This window comes from Coregonus clupeaformis, chromosome 17 (genome assembly GCF_020615455.1).
Source record: "Coregonus clupeaformis isolate EN_2021a chromosome 17, ASM2061545v1, whole genome shotgun sequence".
Lineage (NCBI taxonomy): Eukaryota > Metazoa > Chordata > Actinopteri > Salmoniformes > Salmonidae > Coregonus > Coregonus clupeaformis.
The window spans coordinates 33,704,127-33,729,526 of NC_059208.1; the positions used below are offsets into that span (position 1 = coordinate 33,704,127).

A 25,400-nucleotide genomic window follows, 5' to 3' on the forward strand; every position below is an offset into this window, starting at 1 on the left:
CATGCATGTCACTAGACAAAATAAATGTTTAGTTTATCTCAAATTACGGAGATGCAAACACCTGTGGTAGTGTTCCCACTCACACTAGATACAAACCCACCAAACGTATGTTTTTACAGTGGTACACAACACCTTCGTTCATGCAGTTGTATTGAATTACTAGTATTTCACTACATTTGCTTCGTAGCTTGAAATGAGTGGTCAAAGTTATTTATTTTCTTTACCCTTTGTGGGCGGGACCGAAGCGGTTGCCAGGGACGCAAGGCCCGACCGCGTTCAAACATTTAAACCGGTGTTCCTCCATTGTAGAGACAAGATGGACTCTTTTTTATAATGGCTCATTCACACTAGCCATCTTGTCCGCTTACATTCACACGCCTTTTGACACTCAAGTGCCTTAATTACTCTCCCAAATGCGCTCTTATCAGTTAATCAGTCTGTCTTTCTCTCACACAACAGACAGAATAAAAACACAATTAAGCTAAATTGTAACATTGGTTGATTCAGATATCCATTATGCAAGTAGAACGTTCGTTGCGCACTCCTTCTAGGGATCTTGTTAATGTTCTAGATGTTCAATAACCAAGGCTCAAACTCTGACTGCCATCATCTAGAATGCGAAGGTACTTTTAATGTAAATGTTGCAATAAAAAAGGGCAGCTTTTACTTAGACGCAACATGACTGTTTTCCAGTCACTATGAATAATCAATTGTGTGAATAAGATATAAATATGATACAAGACTACTTAAAGAAGATAAGACTGGGCCCATTGTAAAAACTGTGGATGGTAGCCAACAATCAAACTAATATAGCACCGGACAAGAATTCCCCTATGTATAAACGATCTCAGACCAGTACAGGAGCAATTCATGAAAACACAAGTCACAGTAGCATCCAATTACTGAGCTTGTGCTGCATTTTACTAGTGAAACAATTTTCGGAGCTTTCATACTGATGTTGTGGGGGCGCATGATCTGGCACCCATAATGTTGTTAATGTGATTATGGGTCAAAATGTCACCCTATTCCCTGTAAAGTGCACTACTTTTGACCAGGACCCATAAAGTAGTGCACTATATAGGAAATAGGCCCATATGTCTGCAGCTATGGAAAGAACTGGTAGAATTGACCATCTGTTCAGTCATATGCATCCAATTTCTGAAAGACGCACAGAGTGTTGTTGGAGATTACAATCAGCATGGCGTCTGTTTTAAAACCTTTTTAACCACTGTCTCTTTCGTATATGAGCCCTGCATGAACACCTCAATAAACAACAATTACACTAAATATCTACAGTACCAGTCAAAGGTTTGGACACACCTAATCATTCAAGGGTTTTTCTTTATTTTTACTATTTTCTACATTGTAGAATAATAGTGAAGACATCAAAACTATGAAATAACACATATGAAGAGCAAAGGAAACAAACACATTCTTCCATAAAAAGGCCCACTAACATCCGCCTGAATTGCCCTAGAGGCAATCTTGTAGTTTTCTTTGTACAAAACAACATGGTTCAACATATTTGTAAGACCTGCTTTGTCTTCCTCGATGTGAGGGACCCTCAAAGTAATATAATATGTTTTTTAGAGGTAGACATTTCATGTTGGTAACACTGGGCCAGTTTTGTGGGTATGTCCTTAGGGTTAGGGTCTAATTTGAATCAATCTAAATGACTCAAATGTACAATGTAATCTCCAAAGTGTTGTGAATGTATTAACTGCCAATATGTACTGTGCATCCCAATGGTACATGCCAAGGCCAAAATATAGTATATTTAGACTAAAAACTAGGTAACAAGAACCAAGCTTTTATTTTAAAATCCTCAGAGCTCTTGGGTTATGTTCCTCACCCTGGCTCCAAGAGAGAAGGGAGGGTATTTTGATATGATACATACAGAGCTGAGAACTTGGCAGAACTCTCATTTGTTATCTCTGCTATTCATTAGGTTGGGAAGACCCTGAGTCTTTTGGGGGGGGCATTCATACAGTTTTGTTATGATTGTGAAAAGCTGAGGGACTATTCTTGTGTGTGGGGTGGGTTGGCTCACATCAGAATTATATTTGAAAGCGAATTGTAGCATCTTCAAACTGGCAGCTGTGATCTTTTTTTTGGTCCCGCTAAAAATGTTTAGCTGATGATGATGAGAGCAGAGAAAAATATGTTATATATATTTTTTGCTTCTCTTTGAAATTATCTGTGGCAATGCTTGCTAAGCAGGGAGGGGGGCAGAGCAGGGGTTTGGGGCACTGGGTTGTGTGGGTTTGCGAGTCCCCTAGTCTTCAATATTGGGTGCTGAGGCATCTTCAATATTTTCCTCTCTCTGGTACTTAAGAACTCCAGCACAACAGTGGACCAACCAATATGGTTTGCAACAGATCTGAAACTCAACACATTTGTCTCCCAATGAACAAAAAAAGTATAATATTTTGACGATTAGTTTGCTTGTTTTAAGTGCTGGAGAGAATGCTACCTGAGCACAGTCATACTGGTTAGCTAGGGCAATCTTTTTACAAGGTGGTTGGTATCATTTTGAGGTAATTGGTTTGTAAATGATTCGTCATTTACACAAGTCGTTTACAATAACAACAAAAAAATGAATTTGCTTCATGGTGGAGGTAGTTTCTAATAAAAGAAAATGTGTTTGATTTTAAATACTGACTTTCAGGATTTATATTGAATCGAAACCAAAAAATTTTAATGTCACGTTATGGCATTTTGTGTGCTTTGCGTGAGTGACTGTCCGTAAGTGTTTTATATGTTTGTGTGTGTGTGTCATAGAGAGAAACTTGGTGTGTGAGAAACAAGGTTGGTTGGTGTGTTTTAAGAGTAAGTTAATGTCCCGTCTCATTTGTTTGTTGGTATGGATGTGATTGCCTGTGTGTCTGTATATGAATGGCTGTTCTGTAATATTGTTTGGTTGGGTGTTCAATTGGCTGAAATGTGAATGTCTGAATGCAACTGTGAATGTTTATGTGTGCTTGCTTGTCTGTGAGTGACATACAATATCTTAATACCCTTATGGCTGTTGTCCCTGGCCTGTTTTCTAGTATACTTCGTGACCCATACCGTGCAAAGACAATAGGTCAATACTAGCCCATATAGTGTAAACCCCAAACTAGCCCAAGGCAGAGTTTGCTTCAGATTCCCTTCACATGCTGTTCTTTCCGATCAGTGGTCACAAAGGGGACTAGAAAACAGGCAATGTTAATAGTGTTGAGATGGAATATTCGGTCTATGTCAGTGGGTAAATGTCTGTACACTCAGTTTATTAGGTACACCCATCTAGTACCGGGTCGGACCCCCCTTTTCCTCCAGAACAGCCTGAATTCTTTGGGACCTAATGTGTGCCAGGAAAACATTCCCCAAACCATTACACCACCGCCATCAGCCTGTAACGTTGACACCAGGCAGGAAGGGGCCATGGACTTATGCTGCTTACGCCAAATCCTGACTCTGCCATCAGCATGACGCAACAGGAACCGGGATTCGTCGGACCAGGCAATGGTTTTCCACTCCTCAATTGTCCAGTGTTGGTGATCGTGTGCCCACTGGAGCCGCTTCTTGTTTTTAGGTGATAGGAGTGGAACCCGGTGTGGTCGTCTGCTGCAATAGCCCATCCGTGATAAGAATCGACAAGTTGTGCTTTCCGAGATGCCATTCTGCACACCACTGTTGTACTGCGCCGTTATTTGCCTGTTTGTGGCCCGCCTGTTAGCTTGCATGATTCTTGCCATTCTCCATCGACCTCTCATCAACGAGCTGTTTTCGCGAACATGACTGCCGCTGGCTGCATGTTTTTTATTTGTCACACCATTCTCGGTAAACCCTAGACACTGTCGTGCATGAAAAGCCCAGGAAGCCGGACGTTTCTGAAATACTGGAACCGGCGCGACTGGCACCGACGATCAGAACACGCTCAGATGCTTAGGTCACTCATTTTGCCCATTCTAACGTTCAGTTGAACAGTAACTGAATGTGTCGATGCCTTTCTGCCTACTATATATAGCAAGCCACGGCCACGTGACTCGCTGTCTGTAGGAGCTAACCATTTTCGTGAGCGGTGTAGTGTACCTAATAAACTGTCTAATCCTGTGTGTATCTGTGTGTGCGCGCTCTTGGCCATTGAGTCAAGTTATGACTGTGTGTGAATGAAGGAGTACAAATGGGGGAGGGGGGGAGGGAGGGAGGGAAAGTTCACTTGTTGGTAACTCCAAGATGTTTGGAAAAGGTAATCATGTTCATACTCTTAAGAACACGAGTAAGAGCTAGCCTATAAGGTATATGGTGGGGAAAGGTAAAAGGGGTTTGGGGTATAATGCAATTAAGCAAACAGGAATTATGGTATTGCAGCATGGGGTTTGGAGAAAATAAACAAACTGGTACAAATAATTTTGAAGCCAGAATACCCCTGATCCCCAAATTGCAATAGAGCTAATACAGCAAAGCCTCAAATGTATCTCCAGTTGCACAAATTCTGAATTGCATGCATGACTGTGTTGTGCTTCTCTAATGCAGACTCCTCTTACATGCCAAGACTCTGCATTCAATAAACTGAGAGACTGAATTCTGCAAGAGCTGGAAAGAAAATTATTTGTATTCTGTTCCTGGAACCTGGATGAATGACTGGTCCTGAAATTCTAATTTGCAAAATTACTTGTTTGGAATTTTTAAACATAGCCACGGTTAAATTTGTCACATACAACATACCTTGTATGATGAGTAAAACATGTTCTGTAGTCATTAAGGGGGGAGAAGCCATTTCAGAATTCAGTTGTCCTGTGTTTTCTGTAGTTATTGTACAGTGCCTTCAGAAAGTATTCATACCCCTTGACTTATTCCACATTTTGTTGTTACAGCCTGAATTGAAAATGGGTTAAATATATTTCTTTCTCACCCATCTACACACAATACCCCATAATGGCAAAGTGAAAACATGTTTTTAGAAATGTTTTCAAATGTATTGAAAATGAAGCACCTTTGGCAATGAATACAACAGTGAGCCTTTCTGGGTAAGTCTCTAAGCTTTTGCACACCTGGATTGTGCAACATTTACCCATTTATTATTTTCAAAAATCTTCAAGCTCTGTCAAATTTTTGTTGATCAGGTCTTGCCATAGATTTTAAGTCAAAAATTTAACTTGGCCACTCAGGAACATTCACTGTCTTCTTGGTAAGTTTCTCCAGTGTAGATTTGGCCTTGTGTTTTAGGTTATTGTCCTGCTGAAAGGTGAATTCATCTCCCAGTGACTGGTGGAAAGCAGACTGAACCAGGTTTTCCTCTAGGATTTTGCCTGTGCTTAGCTCCATTCCGTTTCCTTTTTATCCTGAGAAACTCCCCAGTCCTTAATGATTACAAGCATACCTATAACATGATGCAGCTACTACTATGCTTGAAAATATGGAGAGTGGTACTTAGTAATGTTTGCATTGGATTTGCCCCAAACATAACACTTTGTATTCAGGACAAAAAGTGAATTGCATTGCCACATTTTTTGCAGTATTACTTTAGTGCCTTGTTGCAAACAGGATTCATGTTTTGGAATATTTTTTATTCTGTACAGACTTTCTTTTCACTCTGTCAATTAGGTTAGTATTGTGGAGTAACTACAATGTTGTTGATCCATCCTCCAGTTTTCTCTTATCACAGCCATTCAACTCTGTAACTGTTTTAAAGTCACCATTGGCCTCATGGTGAAATCCCTGAGCGGTTTGCTTCCTTTCCGGCAACTGAGTTAGGAAGGACACCAGTATCTTTGCAGTGACTGGGTGTATTAATACACCATCCAAAGTGTAATTAATAACTTCACCATCCTCAAAGGGATATTCAGTGTCTGCTTCTTTTTTTTTTTTTTACCCATCTACCAATAGGTGCCCTTCTTTGAGAGGCATTGGAAAACCTCCCTGGTCTTTGTGGTTGAATCTGTGTTTGAAATTCACAGCTCGACTGAGGGACCTTAAGGATAAATATACGTGTGAAGTACAGGGATGAGGTAGTCATTCAAAAATCATGTTAAACACTGTTGCACACAGTGAGTCCATGAAACGTATTATGTGACTTGTTAAGCACATTTTTACTCCTGATCTTATTTAGGTTGAATACTTATTGACTCAAAACATTTGTAATTAATTTGTCCAAAAAAAGAAAAACATTCCTTATTCCACTTTGACATTTTAAAGTATTGTGTGTAGTAGGCCAGTGACCAACAAAAATCTAAATTTTATCAATTTTAAAATCATGATGTAACGCAACAAAATATGAGAAAAATCAAGAGGTGTGAACACTTTCTGAAGGCACTGTATGTGCGAATGTACAAACCTTGGTGGCTATTCCTTTTTCTTTCTCATTTGTTATTTTCAAAACTGTTCAGCCCCATGTAGAGTGAGAATTACAAACGGAGGTCTTAACACTGAAACTTTGAGGTAGTTTGTCTTACAAATCAGACAGCCGTAGTCCACCACTAAATTGGAGAATACATGCATGCTTGATCTGATTATAGAGAAAGTCGATGGGTAAAGTTGCACCATTGATTTGCTTACAATATTGAAATTTAAAATGCAACTGTATGTCAATTTGGCTTATTACCCCCCTCGGTAACCCTAGAAACACAAGCAATACAAGAAGCGTACTTCAATTATCTACTTCTATCACTGTCCTAAACTGTACTTTAATGACATTGGAATTAATGCAGGGGGTTATAAAATGTAATAAAAATGAACTCAAATTGCAAGTGTGGTGTTTTTCATTGTTGCTGTCTTTGAAGGCTTGTGTACATGCCAAGTTGTGTGCTTTTGTGATGTTTTTACACATAGCTGTCTGCACTCAGGTGTGTAGGCCTACATTCTACATTTAAATTAAGCAGATGCTCTTATCCAGAGCGACGTAAAGTTAGTGACTGCTCAGGTCATTAGTGTAACTGAAAGGTAAAGCTTCAATAGATATTGACGGAAGTGTGTCAGCACAAAGCACATATCCACAACACAGTTGCGTTTGTTAGTGGTTGAGAATTGTTGCAAGTTAAGTCCACTCGTTTCGCAATGCTGCAGATTTTCTACGCGTTTTGTCATGAGGCTAAGATAAAATGTTGCTGTTTTAAAGCAAATTGTCTGCAATTCTACACTTGTTTTTTTCCATGGGGTAGGAAAAATAAGTGCTGTTTTATAGCACATCTTATGCTTTTGTTCACAATTTGCCATTAGGTTGAGAGAATGTTGCAGTTTTAAAGCAAATGTCCTGCATTAGTTTTTTTATGAATTTGACCCAAGACCCTCATGCTGTCACTGACCTTCACAGGCAGCACTTTTTTATTTGACATCCCTGAACTGCAACCAACCTCAATGACTCCCCTCGTCCACCAATCAGCAGCCTCCAAACAGCGATGACCCTACCTTCAGCCCTTCAGAACCTTGCTGTCTTGTCCAAATCAGAAAAGGCGTCCCTTTAACAATCTATCAGCAAGCATTGGTTGGGTAAGGCGGTTATTGCATTTGTCCAATCTTATTGCAGCTATCTTGTGACTGAAACGTATAATAACCAATTGGCTACAAGTGGGGGTGTGGTCGAAATAGCAAAACCACGCCTTAGAATTATCATGCTTGAGTTTTCTTATTATATCCCTCAGTGGTGCCCATGTTGGTTGGTTACGCTGAGATTGACATGTATTTCTGCCACACGTTGTTCAGAAGTGAGTTTATTTGCCCAATCCAAGTGCTACCTCAAGTAAGTAGGCGGGTCTTAGCTTTGACTCTCGCAGTTTGAGGTTTTCTTACGTTACTGCCGGGTGTTTCATCGTGTTCAGGAAATCACAACGTGAGTAGCAATTTTAGTGTGGTTTAACTGAAAATAGACAGCCAAAAGATTGTAATTTTTGCGTTGCTGAGGATCTTGTGAATTGGGCTTTTAATTATTCCGAGAAGCTGTGGCATCCGTATTTTCTATAAGAACATCAGGATAGATGTGGAGAACCAATGCAACTAGCTAGCTAACGTTAATTAGCTTAGCTACTAGCTAGCTAGTTAGCTAAACTAAGTCGTTGTACGACATACCTCGTACACAATTAATTAACTAGCTAGTAGTTACAGCAGACCAGCTAATGGGTTGGCCGATTGAATTAATTAACTTGCTAGCTGTCGCTGGCTGCCAACACCAGTACTAATAGCCAGAAATAGCAACAATTAATTCAGCACCATAGCACTGGGTGAGATGGTATACATATGTGGGCGACGGCGGCATTCAAACGAGGCTGCAATGAAAACTAATGGGACTGTAGCGACTGTGTTGGCATCAAAATCTGGGGTGTGAACTAAGTTTCGATTCAGCCTTGATTAACATGGTAATGGACCAATAGTATTGGAGAAAATTTGAAAAAACTGACCCCGCTGACGCTGTACGTTAGTGTGACATGTCACGGCGTAACATACGGCACTCATTATTCAACTCATTCTGTGCCATACAGCCTCTCTCCACCAGGTGTAGCGCTTCTCTCGCAGATTAAAAACAAAAAATGATCAATGGTGAGTGTGAAGTTAATTCGTTCATCAATAGTTAATTTAATCAATTGTTAATTTTTTCGCGTAATAACTGCGAGCCATCATGACTCTCAAAAACCGTGACACCCAGTTTAATTGTGAAGATAAATTTAGCGCGGCCCTAAAAACCCTATTCAAATTCGACACAAACCTTCAAATAGGTATGTAATGAGACATTATATAAACTCATTATAGTGTTTTATTTACATTTGAGAGGCAATAAGTTGGACTAATCGGGTGAAAAAAGCCGGTTCCCCACAGGACATATCTCCCCCTTTCACTATGATGCAGTTGCTTTCGCATCCCTACCCGCCATTTTTAAAAAGACCGGGCGCGGATCTCCATTACTTTCTTCAATCATGCAGAGACTGGCAGCATGAAGGTCTCGTCATTGATTTTGCTGGAAAGGGGAGCAATTGTGCTTTACAATGGTATTAAAATCACAGTTGACCTGGAAGTATTACGTTTTTGGGGTAAAATAAGGTAAAATTTACGGAACAGCGCGATGTACAAAAGTTAGCTACCATTAACTACTACAAGAAACATTTAATTGCTGGCATGGTTTTTGAGCTACCCATTCAGTGATGACCATCATGTAAATGCCAGCTGTGCCAACCAGCTATGTAGCTAATATACATTATATTTATGTAAACCTCTAATGAACCAAATCAATCATTGGGGATATTTTATCAAACACATTCATGGCTAGGCCACAATTGTAACTTATAGGTGTTCCCTCTGTAAATTGAACACTACAATGTAATCTATGCTCTCATGTAAACAAGTGGTGCGCTTTTGTTGTCATTGCTGGTTGTCTTGGCTGTTCTTTTGAGAAACAGCCCCATCTCTTCCTGTACCAGTTGTCAATCTCCCCTACTGGTCCACTGCCCAGAGTTAGCTAACCGTCACTGAATACACCCAGCATACTCTAATGAAAACCATCACCTCTATCCTCCACCCCTGCCTCATCCTCTCATCTCCTTCTCTCACAGAATGGGCAGTGTTTTGGCTGCCAGCTCCCCCAACCCGCCACCGGCCCCTGCCGGTGGTAGTCCTGGCGGCCCAGGGATGACGGTACCCCCAGGCTTCTCAATGCCCCCAGTATCACCTGTACTGCCTTCAGGCAATGCGGCCCCCGGTCAGCAGGTGGAGGCAGAAGGCCCTCTAACCAACCCTGGCACGTTTGAGGAGTGCCACCGCAAGTGCAAAGGTAAACAGAGATTATTAGTCCATGAAATATCTAGAGAAAGTCCTCCACCATGTAGATGAGATCTATGAATTGAATAGTGCAAATGTAGTGTCTTTAACACTAGAACCGCCATAGGCCAGCGGCCACTGACGTTTGATTTTGTAAATAAAAACATGTCCTGCTCCTTCCCTGACTTTTCCTAAATGTTTGTATTTGACACTGCTCATTTGTCAGAATTTTGAAATCACAAACAGAAAAGTATTTAGAGCCTTTTTACCTGTTTGTTTCACACCTATTCCCAATTCCCAATGTGCTGTAGAATGTTGGTACCCAGCCAGGCGCTAATGCGTCTCTTTGCTCACTGAATGAATGATAAATGGATGAATGGGCGATAATTGTGCACCTTACTTCACATTTCATTTTAAATTAGGCCTAACTGAATTATAAGGAGGTTGATTTAATTTAGGAAGACAATAGTGTAATGATGAGTTTGTTATATGCCTATTTATCAGCAGCAAATAATTTGACCGCGCCTTGGGGGTTGATACTATTCTCTTACGTTGTACTTTGTAAAAATACGCTGTTATGGACTGTTTTATTTACTATAACTCTATTATTAATCATATGTATTGTAAGGAAAATGAAAACATGCTACATGTTGCAGTAGGCCTTTAGAATAATGCAAAACATATCCATGACTATCCAGCAAAGCAAACAATGCCAGCCCACTGAATGAATGACAAATGGAGGGAATGGGCGATAATTGTGCAAGTTACTTCACAATCAAATTTAAATTAGGCCTAACTGAATGATGAGGGTGAAGAGGTTGATTTATTTTAGAACAACAATAGTGTAATGACTTTGTGTTATGCCTATTTATCAGCGTTGGCATTCATGTTAATAATTTGACCGCGCGCCTTGCAGGTTGATACTATTCTCTTTTACGTTTTACTTTGTAAAAATAAGCTGTTACAGGACTGTGTTAGTTACTGTAACTATTACTAATCACATTTATTGTAAGGGAAACAAAAGTATGCTATGTGTTGCAGTAGACCTTTAGAATAATGCAAAACATATGCTTGACTCTATCCAACTTCATGAGCTGGAAACAAACAATGCCGGTCAGCCTGCACAGCCGGCCCATCCAAACTACACCTAAACTAATTTCACACATAATAAGAGTTAGCCTATAGACAAGCTTAAATTGACAATAACCTGATGAGTGCAAATATTAGGCCTATCATTTATCAAATTGTACATGAAGAGATGGGCGCATCTTGTAATTTACAGATGCTGCGAAAGGAGTATCACTTTATCAAATCCTCCTTCAGAGTCACATGCAGGTAAAACATTTTTATTTCTATTTAGTATCAGAAAGAGCATATTCTGCAGTTTCTATTACACTTACCTTTATCAAATAACTCCTAATTCAAGAGGTGCAGCTGTATTTCCAACTTTTTCCAGGAATTCAGCATTGCTCTGGCTACTAAGCAAAAACTAGTAACATAATAAACGTAACATTTAAATATGCTATTCTGTCGTCAATTGATGAATGGGTGAAAGAAACCGGATAGAAACTGATAATGGTGCATGTGACTTAAATGAACTGAATGATGATGAGGGTGAAGTGTGATTGAATTTGATTGATCTGAATAATGAGGGTGAAGAGGATGACTGAATTTAGAACAATAGTGTAATTTTGATAAAGAATTGTAGGCGTTGTTGGTGGTCTATTTTATTATGAAAGGCTGGAAATGGCATATCATTTCACCTCAGAGAGTAAAATCAGACACTGAGGACAACATACAATGTGTGTAGTTCACAATGGCAAGCCGACCCAAACGAATGGACGCACTGACAGCATTGCAAATTGTGCAGAATTTAGATGAGTTGGATGGAGGATCAGATATTGCGCTTAAAATCGATGTTGCTGATTTAAGAATCTTCACCTGATTCTGATGTTGACTTCAAGCCTCCGATGCCTGAGCCTCGCCACAGAAAAACCGGAACATCAGCTGAGACTGTGATCCCAACTGCCACGGTGAGACGGGAGTCTGGGAGGGATGGCACGGTTTGGGTAGAAATTAGTGTCGAGTTGATGTGACATGTAGATGTTGCAGCACATCAGAGATTGTACTGTTGCTCATGCGCACAGAAAAGGAAACGGGTGGAACATGTCTATGGATTAACTCTAAGCATTTATTGCACTCTTGTATGTCCGCGGGGCATAAGGCGGAAAGAGCACGGATGGTGGAGTAATTTTGGTCTGCTAGGTATGGGGTGGACCTTTTCTGAGAGACCGTGCCACGCAACCGCTTCAGAGAGATTATGCGACACCTGCAGCAGGTGTACACAAAACAAGGCCCATGAAAACTATGTGCAGTGCAACCGATTTGTTTGTGCGGCTTGCTCACACAAATCCCCTAAACTGTGTGCTGACTGTGGAACCAAAGCATAAAGAGAAGACGAGATTGATTCATGCATAAAGGCACACGCATAAGGGCACAATACAGTGTCTGATACGATAAACAAATTACTGTTTTTATATTTTGTCATGAATATATTTCCACATGTTTATTTATACAATTCATCCTTTACAATTGTTCATGCACTGGTGCTTTTGTTTAGGAATACAGCAAATAATTTCACCTGTGCACCTGGCTGGTTATATTATATTTTCTACTTTGTCAAAAGAAGCTCTAACTGGACTTTATTAATTACTATAACTCTATTACTAATTGAATCTACAAATAAAGTTGGTCAAATGGGTTACGCTAATGTTTTTATTGTAAGGGAAACGAAAATAGGCTATAGGCCTATGTTTTTTTTCTAGGACTTTGTAGAATTATACAAAACATCCTTGACTATCTAAACAAAAGTTTTTTATATATAATATTTCTATATTATATATTTCTATATGCAATTAATCCTTTACAATAGTTTATGCACTATTTATCAAGTGTTGACGCATATGTTTGCTGCACCTTGCGGGTTGATATGCATCTGATGCTTTTTCACTTGGTTTTGAAAAACTTTCCGCACCTACAATAGACTTCCTCATTGCTCATTCTGCAGTATGTCGGCTCTGGAAAAACACGAATAAAGACTCCAAAAACACCCAAACCTGTCCTTTTAAAAATGTTAAAGCTGTCAGTATAGTGATGCAGGTCTTTAGATGTTGTACAGATGAAATTGTGTAATTCCGAACTTTATCTGCAACATATTAAATATTTGCGACTTGAGCGGTTTCCCTCTCCGTGTAGCCCGCGCAGCACAGCTGGTAGGGGAAACCGCTCGAGTCGCACAATATGGAATATAACGTTGCGGATAACGTTTGGAATTGCAGAATTTAATGTGTACATCATCTAAAGACCTGCATCACTATTGTGTGTTTTTGGAACTTTTGTTCATGTTTTTCTGGAGTCCCCATACTGCAGAATGAGCAATGAGGAAGTGAGGTTAGTTTCTCAAAACCAAGTGAAATTGCAAAAAAAAAAGTTTAACCGGTCCATTTAATGATTCTCAGTGTCTTCATGTCGTAGGCCTACACTTAATCTCAATCAGTTCCCCTTTCTATCTGTTTTTCCAGAGGTTTTCCCCATGCAGATGGAGGGTGTAAGACTAATCGTTAACAAGGGCCTGAGTAATCACTTCCAGGTCAGTAAAGGTCACTACATCTGTATTTTCTACTGGTAAAATGATGCTGTGAATGGCGTTATGAAGGTCCTGAGCCTCATTTCATCATTCCTGCTAGGCAAATTATTTCATTAAGTTTTCAGACTTCGAGTATAATACCAAAGATGTTTTAGTATGAAGATATGTAGAAACTGCTTCTCCAATAGAAATCCCCCATCACGCTTGTAGGGGATGTCATGGCGACGTTGGCTAGCTAAGTTCATGCACAGACACACGCAGTCGGGTCTAACGGTCGTCTCGCGCCGAACTGCGCATGGGCAGGCAGTCAAATTAAAGGCGCTCCTTCGATATAAAGTAGTTTTTGACGAAAATTAAAATGTGTCAAACCCCGGTCTGGTCTGCCGAGTCTGCTTCGCAAGTGCTCCCTGAAGTCTTGCGGTGTTGAGCCTCTGGGTTTAGAAACTTTGATAATACTGTGTTAAGATTAGTTCTGGTCTTGCTCTCGTAACCAAATAAGGTGAACAACTAAGCTCTTGGGAAGCTTCTCATAACAAAACGGTTGTTTTGTCTACTGGCCATCCCTTTTGTCTTTTGATTTTATACGACACACTTCACGACACACTTACAGATGTTTGCTTGAGGAGCATTGCTGACAGAAACATGAAAGGCCTGTTTTGTTGTGACTAAACCTACCTTGTTGCCCTCCTTTCTGACCGACCCCATCAGGTGAATCACACGGTAATGCTCAGCACCCTAGGCGATTCCAGTTACAGGTTTGGTGCCACCTATGTGGGAACTAAGCAAATGGGTCCAGCAGAGGTGAGTCAGAGCCACTTAGCTAATACCACAGCCTGAAGATTTGTTTGTGGTACATTAGCCCTGTACACACTACAGCTATATAAAGTTGTCACCCCTCATTTGAGTGCTTAAAGGGATACTTCGGGATTTTGGCAATGAGGCCCTATATCTACTTCCCAGAGTCAGATGAACTCGTGGATACCATTTTTATGTCGCTGTGTCCAGTATGTAGTTTAATGAGCCAATGCTAACTAGTGTTAGCGCAATGACTGGGCATCTACTAGCATGCTACCATAAAAATGTTATCCATGAGTTCATCACTCTGGGAAAGGAGATAAAGGGCCTCATTGCCAAAATCCCAAAGTATATTTGTTATACGGTCAAGTTCACACACTACCAGTTATGAATGAGAATGACAACTGTATTACAGAGTCCTACAAAATGCAGGACGGTTATTGTTGCTGGTATTTGTGAAATTAGCTTATTCTAGAAAAGTTTTACCTTTACTTTGTGTAACTATTGTTTTCTGTCTGCAGTCCTTCCCAGTCATGGTGGGAGACATGGACAACAGCGGCAGCCTCAATGCCCAGGTCATTCACCAGATCTCCAACAGAGTCCGGTCCAAACTAGCCTTCCAGGTACAGATATTTGGTTTTCTATGGTAGTTTTTGTTTAGTCTGCCATTAACCTCGGCAGTTGAAATTAGGTGATAATAAACAATACTTTGAAGTAGAGCTTCAACGCCTGGACCTTACACCAAGCCACCGAAATGTATATAGCCCATTTGAGTTACTACATCAGACTGATTGATGACGTGTTTATCAATGTGTGTCCTGCCATCAGACGCAGCAGCAAAAGTTTGTGAACTGGCAAGGAGATTGTGAGGTCCGGGGAGAGGACTTTACTGCTGCTGTTACCCTGGGCAACCCAGATGTCCTTGTAGGCTCTGGTAAGCTTTGTGAATGGAGGTATTTTGGAATACTGAAATGTACCACCTACTGTAACTTTATCTTAAGCTTATCGTCTTCCCTCTTTTTCCCTTACTACTTCATCATTCAGGTATTATTGTAGCGCACTACATCCAGTCCATAACCCCATCCCTGGCTTTCGGAGGGGAGCTGGTTTACCATCGCAGGCCAGGAGAGGAAGGCACAGTCATGTCTCTAGCTGGCAGATACACGGGTGAGGCATTGGCCACAATCACACTGAAGTATGGAAGCAACCCAGTCTCTGCGCCACCCTTAGATCTCAGGAGTTAATGTGTATTCTAAACTATAAATCAGCAAGAAACTATCAAATAGTTAATTATAACAACTTAAACTACCGTTCAAAAGTTTGGGGTCACTTAGAAATGTCCTCGTTTTTGAACGAAAAGCAATTTTTTTGTCCATTAAAATAATATCAAATTGATCAGAAATACAGTGTAGACATTGTTAATGTTATAAATGGCTATTTTAGCTGGAAATGGTTGATCTTTAATGGAATATCTACCTAGGTGTACAGAGGCCCATTATCAGCAACCATCAGTCCTGTGTTCCAAAGGCATGTTGTGTTTGCTAATCTAAGTTTATCGTTTTAAAAGGCTAATTGATCATTAGAAAACCCTTTTGCAATTATGTTAGCACAGCTGAAAACTGACTAGTTGATTATCTGGAGCATCAGCAATTGTGGGTTCGATTACAGGCTCAAAATGGTCAGAAACAAATAACTTTCTTCTGAAACTCGTCAGTCTATTCTTGTTCTGAGAAATTAAGGCTATTCCATGCAAGAAATTGCCAAGAAACTGAAGATCTCGTACAACGCTGTGTACTACTCCCTTCACAGAACAGCGCAAACTGGCTCTAACCAGAATAGAAAGACGAGTGGGAGGCCCCGGTGCACAACTGAGCAAGAGGACAAATACATTAGTGTCTAGTTTGAGAAACAGACGCCTCACATGTCCTCAACTGGCAGCTTCATTAAATAGTACCTGCAAAACACCAGTCTCAACGTCAACAGTGAAGAGTCGACTCCGGGATGCTGACCTTCTAGGCAGAGTTACAAAGAAAAAGCCATATCTCAGACTGGCCAATAAAAAGAAAAGATTAAGATGGGCGAAAGAACACAGACACTGGACAGAGGAAGATTGGAAAAAAGTGTTATGGACAGACGAATCGAAGTTTGAGGTGTTCGGATCACAAAGAAGAACATTTGTGAGACGCAGACCAAATGAAAAGATGCTGGAGGAGTGCTTGATGCCATCTGTCAAGCATGGTGGAGGCAATGTGATGGTCTGGGGGTGCTTTGGTGGTGGTAAAGTGGGAGATTTGTACAGGGTAAAAGGGATCTTGAAGAAGGAAGGCTATCGCTCCATTTTGCAACGCCATGCCATACCCTGTGGATGGCGCTTGATTGGAGCCAATTTCCTCCTACAACAGGACAATGACCCAAAGCGCAGCTCCAAACTATGCAAGAACTATTTAGGGAAGAAGCAGTCAGCCGGTATTCTGTCTATAATGGAGTGGCCAGCACAGTCACTGGATCTCAACCCTATTGAGCTGTTGTGGGAGCAGCTTGACCGTATGGTACGTAAGAAATGCTCATCAAGCCAATCCAACTTGTGCGATGTGCTTCAGGAAGCATGGGGTGAAATATCTTCAGATTACCTCAACAAATTGACAACTAGAATGCCAAAGGTCTGCAAGGCTGTAATTGCTGCAAATGGAGGATTTTTTTGACGAAAGCTAAGTTTTGAAGGACACTATTATTATTTATATTAAAAATCATTATTTCTAACCTTTACTACATTTCCTATGCATTTTGCTATATTTCCTATTCATTTCATGTATGTTTTCATGGAAAACAAGGACATTTCTAAGTGACCCCAAACTTTTGAATGGTAGTGTATAATTCTGAAGGCAATTAAGTTCTTAAAATGACAAGGCAATGCATTCTTGGAGACAGTAGATATCTTTACAAAACTAAGGACTTATTTAGAAATAACCAGGATAAAACAATAAATGTACAGGATGAATGAATAGTGGAGATTTTGATGGCAATTTTATAGGCAAATAAGAAAATGATAAGGGAGTTTGTCTAACCTATTTCCAGCATGTGATTCAAAGACACTTATTTAAAATATAAAATAAACATACCTGGTATTTCTATAGGAGACAAATAGCCAATAATAAAGTAACAGATTACAGCCTACAGATTACACGCTCACATCAAATCAGGGAAAAGAAGATGAGGTTGAGCTGGAAAACTCTTACACATCTGTCTGGAACAGTCTTCAGAGAACTCTCCATGCAAGCAGACTCCAAAACGAAGCATTTCAGTAGGCCACAGAGAATTCCACAAGGTCCCGCATGGGGTGTTCTTGGATTGTTTTGTGGTTCGTAAGACTGCAATCATGGCTGGTCGCCATCGGAACAGGAAGAGGTGAGCCCTCCCGTCAGGAGCGCTGTGATTGGCTTAGGTGATGGAATAATTCCTGGGGTTGGGTCAGCCCCCATTCATCGCCTGCATTGTCCTGTGACTTACAGTGCATTCTGAATGTATTCAGACCCCTTGACATTTTCCATATTTTGTTACGTTACAGCCTTGTTCTAAAATAGATTTACATTGTTTTTTATCCTCATCAACGTACCCCATAATGACAAAGCAAAAACAGGTTTAGACATTTTTGCAAATGTAATAAAAATAAACAACTGAAATATTACATTTACATAAGTATTCAGACCCTTTACTCAATACTTTGTTGAAGCACATTTGGCAGAGATTACAACCTCGAGTCTTCTTGAGTATGGCGCTACAAGCTTGGCACACCTGTACTTGGGGAGTTTCTCCCATTTCTCTGCAGATCCTCTCAAGCTCTGTCAGGTTGGATGGGGAGCGTCTCTGCACAGCTATTTTCAGGTCTCTCCAGAGATGTTAGATCGGGTTCAAGTCCGGGCTCTGGCTGGGTCACTCAAGGACATTCGGAGACTTGTCCCGAAGCCACTCCTGCATTGTCTTGGCTGTGTGCTTAGGGTCGTTGTCCTGTTGGAAGGTGACCCTTCGCCCCAGTCTGAGGTCCTGAGCGCTCTGGAGAAGGTTTTCATCAAGGATCTCTCTGTACTTTGCTCCGTTCATCTTTCCCTCGATCCTGACTAGTCTCCCAGTCCCTGCCACTGAAAAACATTCCACAGCATGATGCTGCCACCACCATGCTTCACCGTAGGGATGGTGCCAGGTTTCCTCCAGACGTGACTTCTGGAAGATTCTCCCATCTCGACAGAGGAACTCTGGAGCTCTGTCAGTGACCATTGGGTTCTTGGTCACCTCCCTGACCAAGGCCCTTCTTCCCCGATTGCTCAGTTTGACCAGGCAGCAGGCTCTAGGAAGAGTGTTGGTGGTTCCAAACTTCTTCCATTTAAGAATGATGGAAGCCACTGTGTTCTTGGGGACCTTCAATGTTGCAGACATGTTTTGATATTCTTCCCCAGATCTGTGCCTCGACACAGTCCTGTCTCAGAGCTCTACGCACAATTCCTTTGACCTCATGGCTTGGTTTTTGCTCTGACATGCACTGTCAACTGTGGGACCGTTATAGACAGGTGTGTGCCTTTCCAAATCATGTCCAATCAATTGAATTTACCACAGGTGGACTCCAATCAAGTTGTAGAAACATCTCAAGGATGATCAATGGAAACAGGATGCACCTGAGCTTAATTTCGAGTCTCATAACAAAGGGTCTGAGTACTTATGTAAATAAGGTATTTCAGGGTTTTATTTTAAATAAATGTGCAAAACAAATCTGCATGTTTTCGCTTTGTCGTTATGGGGTATTGTATGTAGATTGATGAGGGAAAAAATAGATTTGATCAATTTTAGAATAGGGCTGTAACCTAACAAAATGTGGGAAAAGGGAAGGGGTCTGAACATTTTCTGAATGCACTGTATGCCAGGTCATTAATTAATCAATTGTTCACATAAATGGAGGGTATTCTTCCACCGCCTGTGTGAATACCATTTACATTTGACATTTTAGTCATTTTAGCAGACGCTCTTATCCAGAGCGACTTACAGTTAGTGCATACATTTAAAAAAATCATACCCCCTGTGGGAATCGAACTGGTGATCGTGACTGGTGATCGCACAGATATCAAACAGTATGCTTTTTGTGGACGAATAAGTATAATACCAGAACATATCACACACATTCTAAAATTCTATCTTATCACACACACATCAACACATTTAACTATGTCATTTTCAGTCCGTTTACACTGTTTCCTTGAGGAAATAAAAGTTTTAGGCACTTTTGCATGTAGTATAATATTCTCCATTGGCGAAGTTCCTTGGCTGAGACATTGTCACTCTTCGTCAGAACCCTGTTGTTTCCATGTCTCTGGCAGAAATCTGGGTGCCCTTTGGTTCAAACCTGCCAGCCTTTTTGCTGTTAGAAGCTTTGATGTACACTAGAGGGGGCCACTCAGCAGGAGTTGTCCTTCCCCTCTTTTGCTCATCTTCCTTTGTTCTCTGGCCACTGAATAGGTCCTTGTGTGTTCTTATTGTAGTTGACATCTGGCGTGGATGTGTTAATTCGACGCTCCTCTACAACCATGTAATTTTTTAAGGTGCAGTTGTTGTATAATGCAGCAATAGTCCACTCACTTATATTTTTCCATAGTAGATATGTGTATTACACTAATGTTTTAAAACCTGTGTTTCTTGCTATTTCAGGCAGTAACTTCATTGCCACATTGACACTAGGGGGAGCAGGGGCACATGCCTCCTACTACCACAAAGCCAATGACACGGTATTGCTCAATTCCATTGTTTCCTTTCTGTATCTGTGACTTTTTCTCAATGTGTTGGTTAGTGTCGGTTCAGCTCTATCACCCATATTTTTCTCCCACAGTTGCAAGTGGGTGTTGAGTTTGAGGCTAGCACCCGTATGCAGGAGACCAGTGTATCATTTGGCTACCAGCTAGATGTGCCTAAAGCCAATTTGCTCTTCAAAGGTATGGCTTCCGCTTGTATGGACACTGATTTTGAAGTCTATGTACAGTGAGGGAAAAAAGTATTTGATCCCCTGCTGATTTTGTACGTTTGCCCACTGACAAAGAAATGATCAGTCTATAATTTTAATGGTAGGTTTATTTGAACAGTGAGAGACAGAATAACAACAAAAAAATCCAGAAAAACCCATGTCAAAAATGTTATAAATTGATTTGCATTTTAATGAGGGAAATAAGTATTTGACCCCCTCTCAATCAGAAAGATTTCTGGCTCCCAGGTGTCTTTTATACAGGTAATGAGCTGAGATTAGGAGCACACTCTTAAAGGGAGTGCTCCTAATCTCAGTTTGTTACCTGTATAAAAGACACCTGTCCACAGAAGCAATCAATCAGATTCCAAATTCTCCACCATGACCAAGACCAAAGAGCTCTCCAAGGATGTCAGGGACAAGATTGTAGACCTACACAAGGCTGGAATGGGCTACAAGACCATCGCCAAGCAGCTTGGTGAGAAGGTGTCAACAGTTGGTGCGATTATTCGCAAATGGAAGAAACACAAAAGAACTGTCAATCTCCCTCGGCCTGGGGCTCCATGCAAGATCTCACCTCGTGGAGTTGCAATGATCATGAGAATGGTAAGGAATCAGCCCAGAACTACACGGGAGGATCTTGTCAATGATCTCAAGGCAGCTGGGACCATAGTCACCAAGAAAACAATTGGTAACACACTACGCCGTGAAGGACTGAAATCCTGCAGCGCCCGCAAGGTCCCCCTGCTCAAGAAAGCACATATACAGGGCCGTCTGAAGTTTGCCAATGAACATCTGAATGATTCAGAGGAGAACTGGGTGAAAGTGTTGTGGTCAGATGAGACCAAAATGGAGCTCTTTGGCATCAACTCAACTCGCCGTGTTTGGAGGAGGAGGAATGCTGCCTATGACCCCAAGAACACCATCCTCACCGTCAAACATGGAGGTGGAAACATTATGCTTTGGGGGTGTTTTCTGCTAAGGGGACAGGACAACTTCACCGCATCAAAGGGACGATGGACGGGGCCATGTACCGTCAAATCTTGGGTGAGAACCTCCTTCCCTCAGCCAGGGCATTGAAAATGGGTCGTGGATGGGTATTCCAGCATGAAAATGACCCAAAACACACGGCCAAGGCAACAAAGGAGTGGCTCAAGAAGAAGCACATTAAGGTCCTGGAGTGGCCTAGCCAGTCTCCAGACCTTAATCCTATAGAAAATCTGTGGAGGAAGCTGAAGGTTCGAGTTGCCAAACGTCAGCCTCGAAGTCATGTTTTGCAGAGGGGTCAAATACTTATTTCCCTCATTAAAATGCAAATCAATTCATAACATTTTTGACATGCGTTTTTCAGGATTTTTTTTTTGTTATTCTGTCTCTCACTGTTCACATAAACCTACCATTAAAATTATAGACTGATCATGTCTTTGTCAGTGGGCAAACATACAAAATCAGCAGGGGATCAAATACTTTTTTCCCTCACTGTATATACCTGCATATTAGCTTTTTGTTACATTGTTCGCTATTTTGTATTTTCATATACAGTTCCTTCAAAGTATTCATACCCCTTGACTTATCCACATTTTGTTGTGTTACAGCCTGAATTCAGAATGGATTACATTTATTTTCTTTCTCACCCATCTACACACAATACCCCATAATGACAAAGTGAAAAAAACGTAAATATCTCATTTACATAGGTATTCAGACCCCTGAGTCAATACTTTGTAGAAGCACCTTTGGCGGTGATTACAGCTTTGAGTTGTCCAGGGTATGTCTGTATCAGCTTTGCACATCTGGATTTGGGGATTTTCTCCCATTCTTCCTGGCAGATTTCCTAAAGCTCTGTTAAGTTAGATGCTGAGCGGCAGTGAACAGCAATCTTCAAGTCTTCCCACAGATTTTTAGTAGGATTCAAGTCTGGGCTTTGGCTGGGCCACTCAAGGACTTTCACATTCTTGTTCTGAAGCCATTCCAGCATTGCTTTGGCTGTATGTTTGGGGTCATTGTCCTGTTGGAACGTAAATCTTCGCCCAAGTCGAAGGTCGTTTGAACTCTGAAGCTTGTTAAGGATTTTCCTGTATTTGGCTCCATTCATTGTTCCCACTATCCTTACAAGTCTCCCAGTCCCTGCCGCTGAAAAGCATCCCCATAGCATGATGCTGCCACCACCCTGGTGTTAGACGGGTGATGAGCTGTACCTGGTTTTCTCCAGACGTATCGCTTTGCATTCAGGCCAAATAGTTAAATGTTTGTCTCATCAGACCACAGAATATTTTGCCTTATGCTCTGTCTTCTCTCAGGAGTGGCTTCTGTCCGGCCACTCTCCTAGAAAGGCCAGATTGGTGAAGTGCTGTAGAGACTGTTGTCCTTCTGGCATATTCTCCCATCTCAGCTAAGGAACTCTGTAGTTCTGTCAGAGTGGTCATTGGGTTCTTGGTCACCTCTCTGACCAAGGTCCTTCTTGCCCGGCTGCTCAGTTTGGTCGGACGGCCTGCTCTAGGCAGAGTCTGGGTAGTTCCATATTTTTTCAATTTCCCAATGATGGAGACCACTGTGCTCAACCCTCTAGAAATTATTTATACCCTTCCCCAGATATATGCCTCATCACAATTCTATCTCGGATATCTACGGACAGGTCCTTGGACTTAATGGTATAGTTTCTGCTTTGACATTAACTGTCAACTGTCGGACCTTATATAGACCGGTATGTTTCTTTCTAAATCATGTCCAAACAATTGAATTGGCCACAGGTGGACTCCAATCAAGTTGTAGTGGCATCTCAAGGGAAATTGAATGCACCTGAGCTCAATTTGGAGCGTCATAGCAAAGGGGTGTGAATACTTATGTAAATTCGATTTCTGTATTTCATTTTCAATAAATGTGCAACATTTTCTAAAAACATGTTTTCATGTTGTCATTATGGGGTATTGTGTGTAGATGGGTGAGAAAAACATATATATTTTTTGAATTAGGGCATTAACAGAACAAAATGTGGAATAAGTCAAGGGTTATGAATATTTTCTGAAGGCACTGTTATCCAATTTTCTGTTTCTCTCCCCAATATTCCAGGCTCCATAGATAGTAATTGGGTGGTGGGGGCCACACTAGAGAAGAAGCTGCTTCCTCTGCCTCTTTCTTTGGTCCTGGGGTCCTTCCTCAACCACAAGAAGAACAAGTTCCAATGTGGTTTTGGCATCACCATCGGTTAGACTTACCAGAGTGGGGGAAAGCCTATAGGCGATCTTCACAGAAAAGACAGACAAACAGACAATGGACAGACAACCTGGACTCACCACTGAGTCTCACATCACTTAAATGTGTCCCCATCTGACTACTAAGAAGTTCATTGTTGTTGTTGGTTTCAAAAGATCATATTTCCTAAATAATGTGTAAAAAGTATGTGGACACCCCTTCAAATGAGTGGATTCGGCTATTTCAGCCACACCCGTTGCTGACAGGTGTATAAAATCGAGCACACAGCCATGCACTCTCTATAGACAGATTGGCATTAGAATGGCCTTACTGAAGAGCTCAGTGACATTCAACGTGGCACCGTCATAGGATATCACATTTGGAAATGCATTCTCTGGAGTGTTGAATCACGCTTCACCATCTGGCAGTCCAACGGACGAATCTGGGTTTTGCAGATGCCAAAAGAACACTACCTGCCTGAATGCATAGTGCCAATTGTAAAGTTTGGTGAAGGAGAAATAATGATCTGGGGCTGTTTTTCATGGTTAGGGCTAGGCCCCTTAGTTCCAGTGAAGGAAAATCTTAACGCTACAGCATACAATGACATTCTAGACGAGTCCTGACCTCAACCCCATCGTACACCTTTGGGATGAATTGGAACACTGACTGCGAGCCAGGCCTAATCGCCCAACATCAATGCCAGACCTCACTAATGCTGTTGTGGCTGAATGGAAGCAAGTCCCCGCAGCAATGTTTAGTGGAAAGCCTTCCTAGAAGAGTGGAGGCTGTTATAGCAGCAAAGGGGAGACCAACTCCATATTAATGCCCATGATTTTGGAATGAGATGTTTGACGAGCAGGTGTCCACATACTTTTGGTAATGTAGTGTATAATAATTGAAAGGTTAAACAAAGATGCATGGGTCAGAGATTGAGGACGATGTGGTGATGAGATTGGACGATGGTCATATAATTTACTTCAGAGACTAATGTACAGAGACCAACATAGCAGACAGACAGCACTAAAGGAGAACTCAGTAAAACACGTTTGTTGTTAGGAAACTATCAAATTACAGTACTTTTGTTTGTTTTGCTCTGTTCGTTTTTATTTATTTTGTCTGTGCTCATCTTTTCTTTTTGGGTTGGGGAGGCAGAGGGCGGGCAAATCTTTTTCAATGGTACATATGAAACCGTATATATTACCTGTTTATATCTATTGGGAAAGGCTGAGTGCCATTTATTACAAAATATGGAGAGAATTGGTTTTGTTTCTTATTGCTTCAAATTCCCTACTCATAGTTGACGGAGCCTGTATTGATTTGATTTAATTGTTTCAATTGATGAAAAGAAGCTGAATGCTGCTCATGAGTTTCATTGATTTTAAATCACACATGATAATACTGACAAATAAATATGCTGAGATGTAAGAAAGTTTGCTTGAAGAAATTGAGACCCTTCTCAAGAGGGCAACAGTAGATGTGATTATTCTACTGTTGATAGAATCCTGCATTTTGTTTTATAACAGCTTCTGTAATATAGTCCTGAGTCGCATGTAGATATTGGTCAGGAGATAGAGTCCGATAACTGATACAGGGAAACAACAATAGTGGTACATACATTTACACAGAACAAGAATATAAGCGCAACATGGAAAGTGTTCATCCCATGTTTCATGAGCTGAAATAAAAGATCCCAGAAATGTTCCACGCGCACAAAAGTGTATTTCTCTCAATATGTGCACAAATTTGTTTACATCCCTGTTGGTGAGCATTTCTCCTTTGCCAAGATAATCTGTCCGTGACAGGTGTGGCATATCAAGAAGCTGATTAAACAGCATGATCATTACACAGGTGCACCTTGTGCTGGGGACAATAAAAGGCCACTCTAAAATGTGCAGTTTTGTCACAACACAATGCCACAGATGTCTCAAGTTTTGAGGGAGTGTGCAATTGGCATGCTAACGGCAGGAATGTCCACCAGAGCGTTTCCAGATAATTTAATGTTAATTTCTCTACCATAAGCCACCTCTATCATTTTAGAGTATT

At 41.1% G+C, this 25,400-nt stretch overlaps 1 protein-coding gene across 1 annotated transcript; it reads left to right on the plus strand.

The window, feature by feature from the left end:
- Positions 1-7,708: 7,708 nt before the first annotated feature.
- tomm40l (translocase of outer mitochondrial membrane 40 homolog, like) lies at positions 7,709-23,631 on the plus strand. The gene is made up of 10 exons (XM_041902862.1): positions 7,709-7,810; positions 9,522-9,739; positions 13,308-13,375; positions 14,081-14,173; positions 14,689-14,790; positions 14,996-15,101; positions 15,212-15,334; positions 19,859-19,935; positions 20,037-20,139; positions 23,235-23,631. Exons 2-10 carry the CDS (start codon positions 9,523-9,525, stop codon positions 23,372-23,374), a joined length of 1,029 nt encoding a protein of 342 aa, XP_041758796.1. The 5' UTR covers positions 7,709-7,810; position 9,522; the 3' UTR covers positions 23,375-23,631.
- The last annotated feature ends 1,769 nt before the right edge of the window (positions 23,632-25,400 follow it).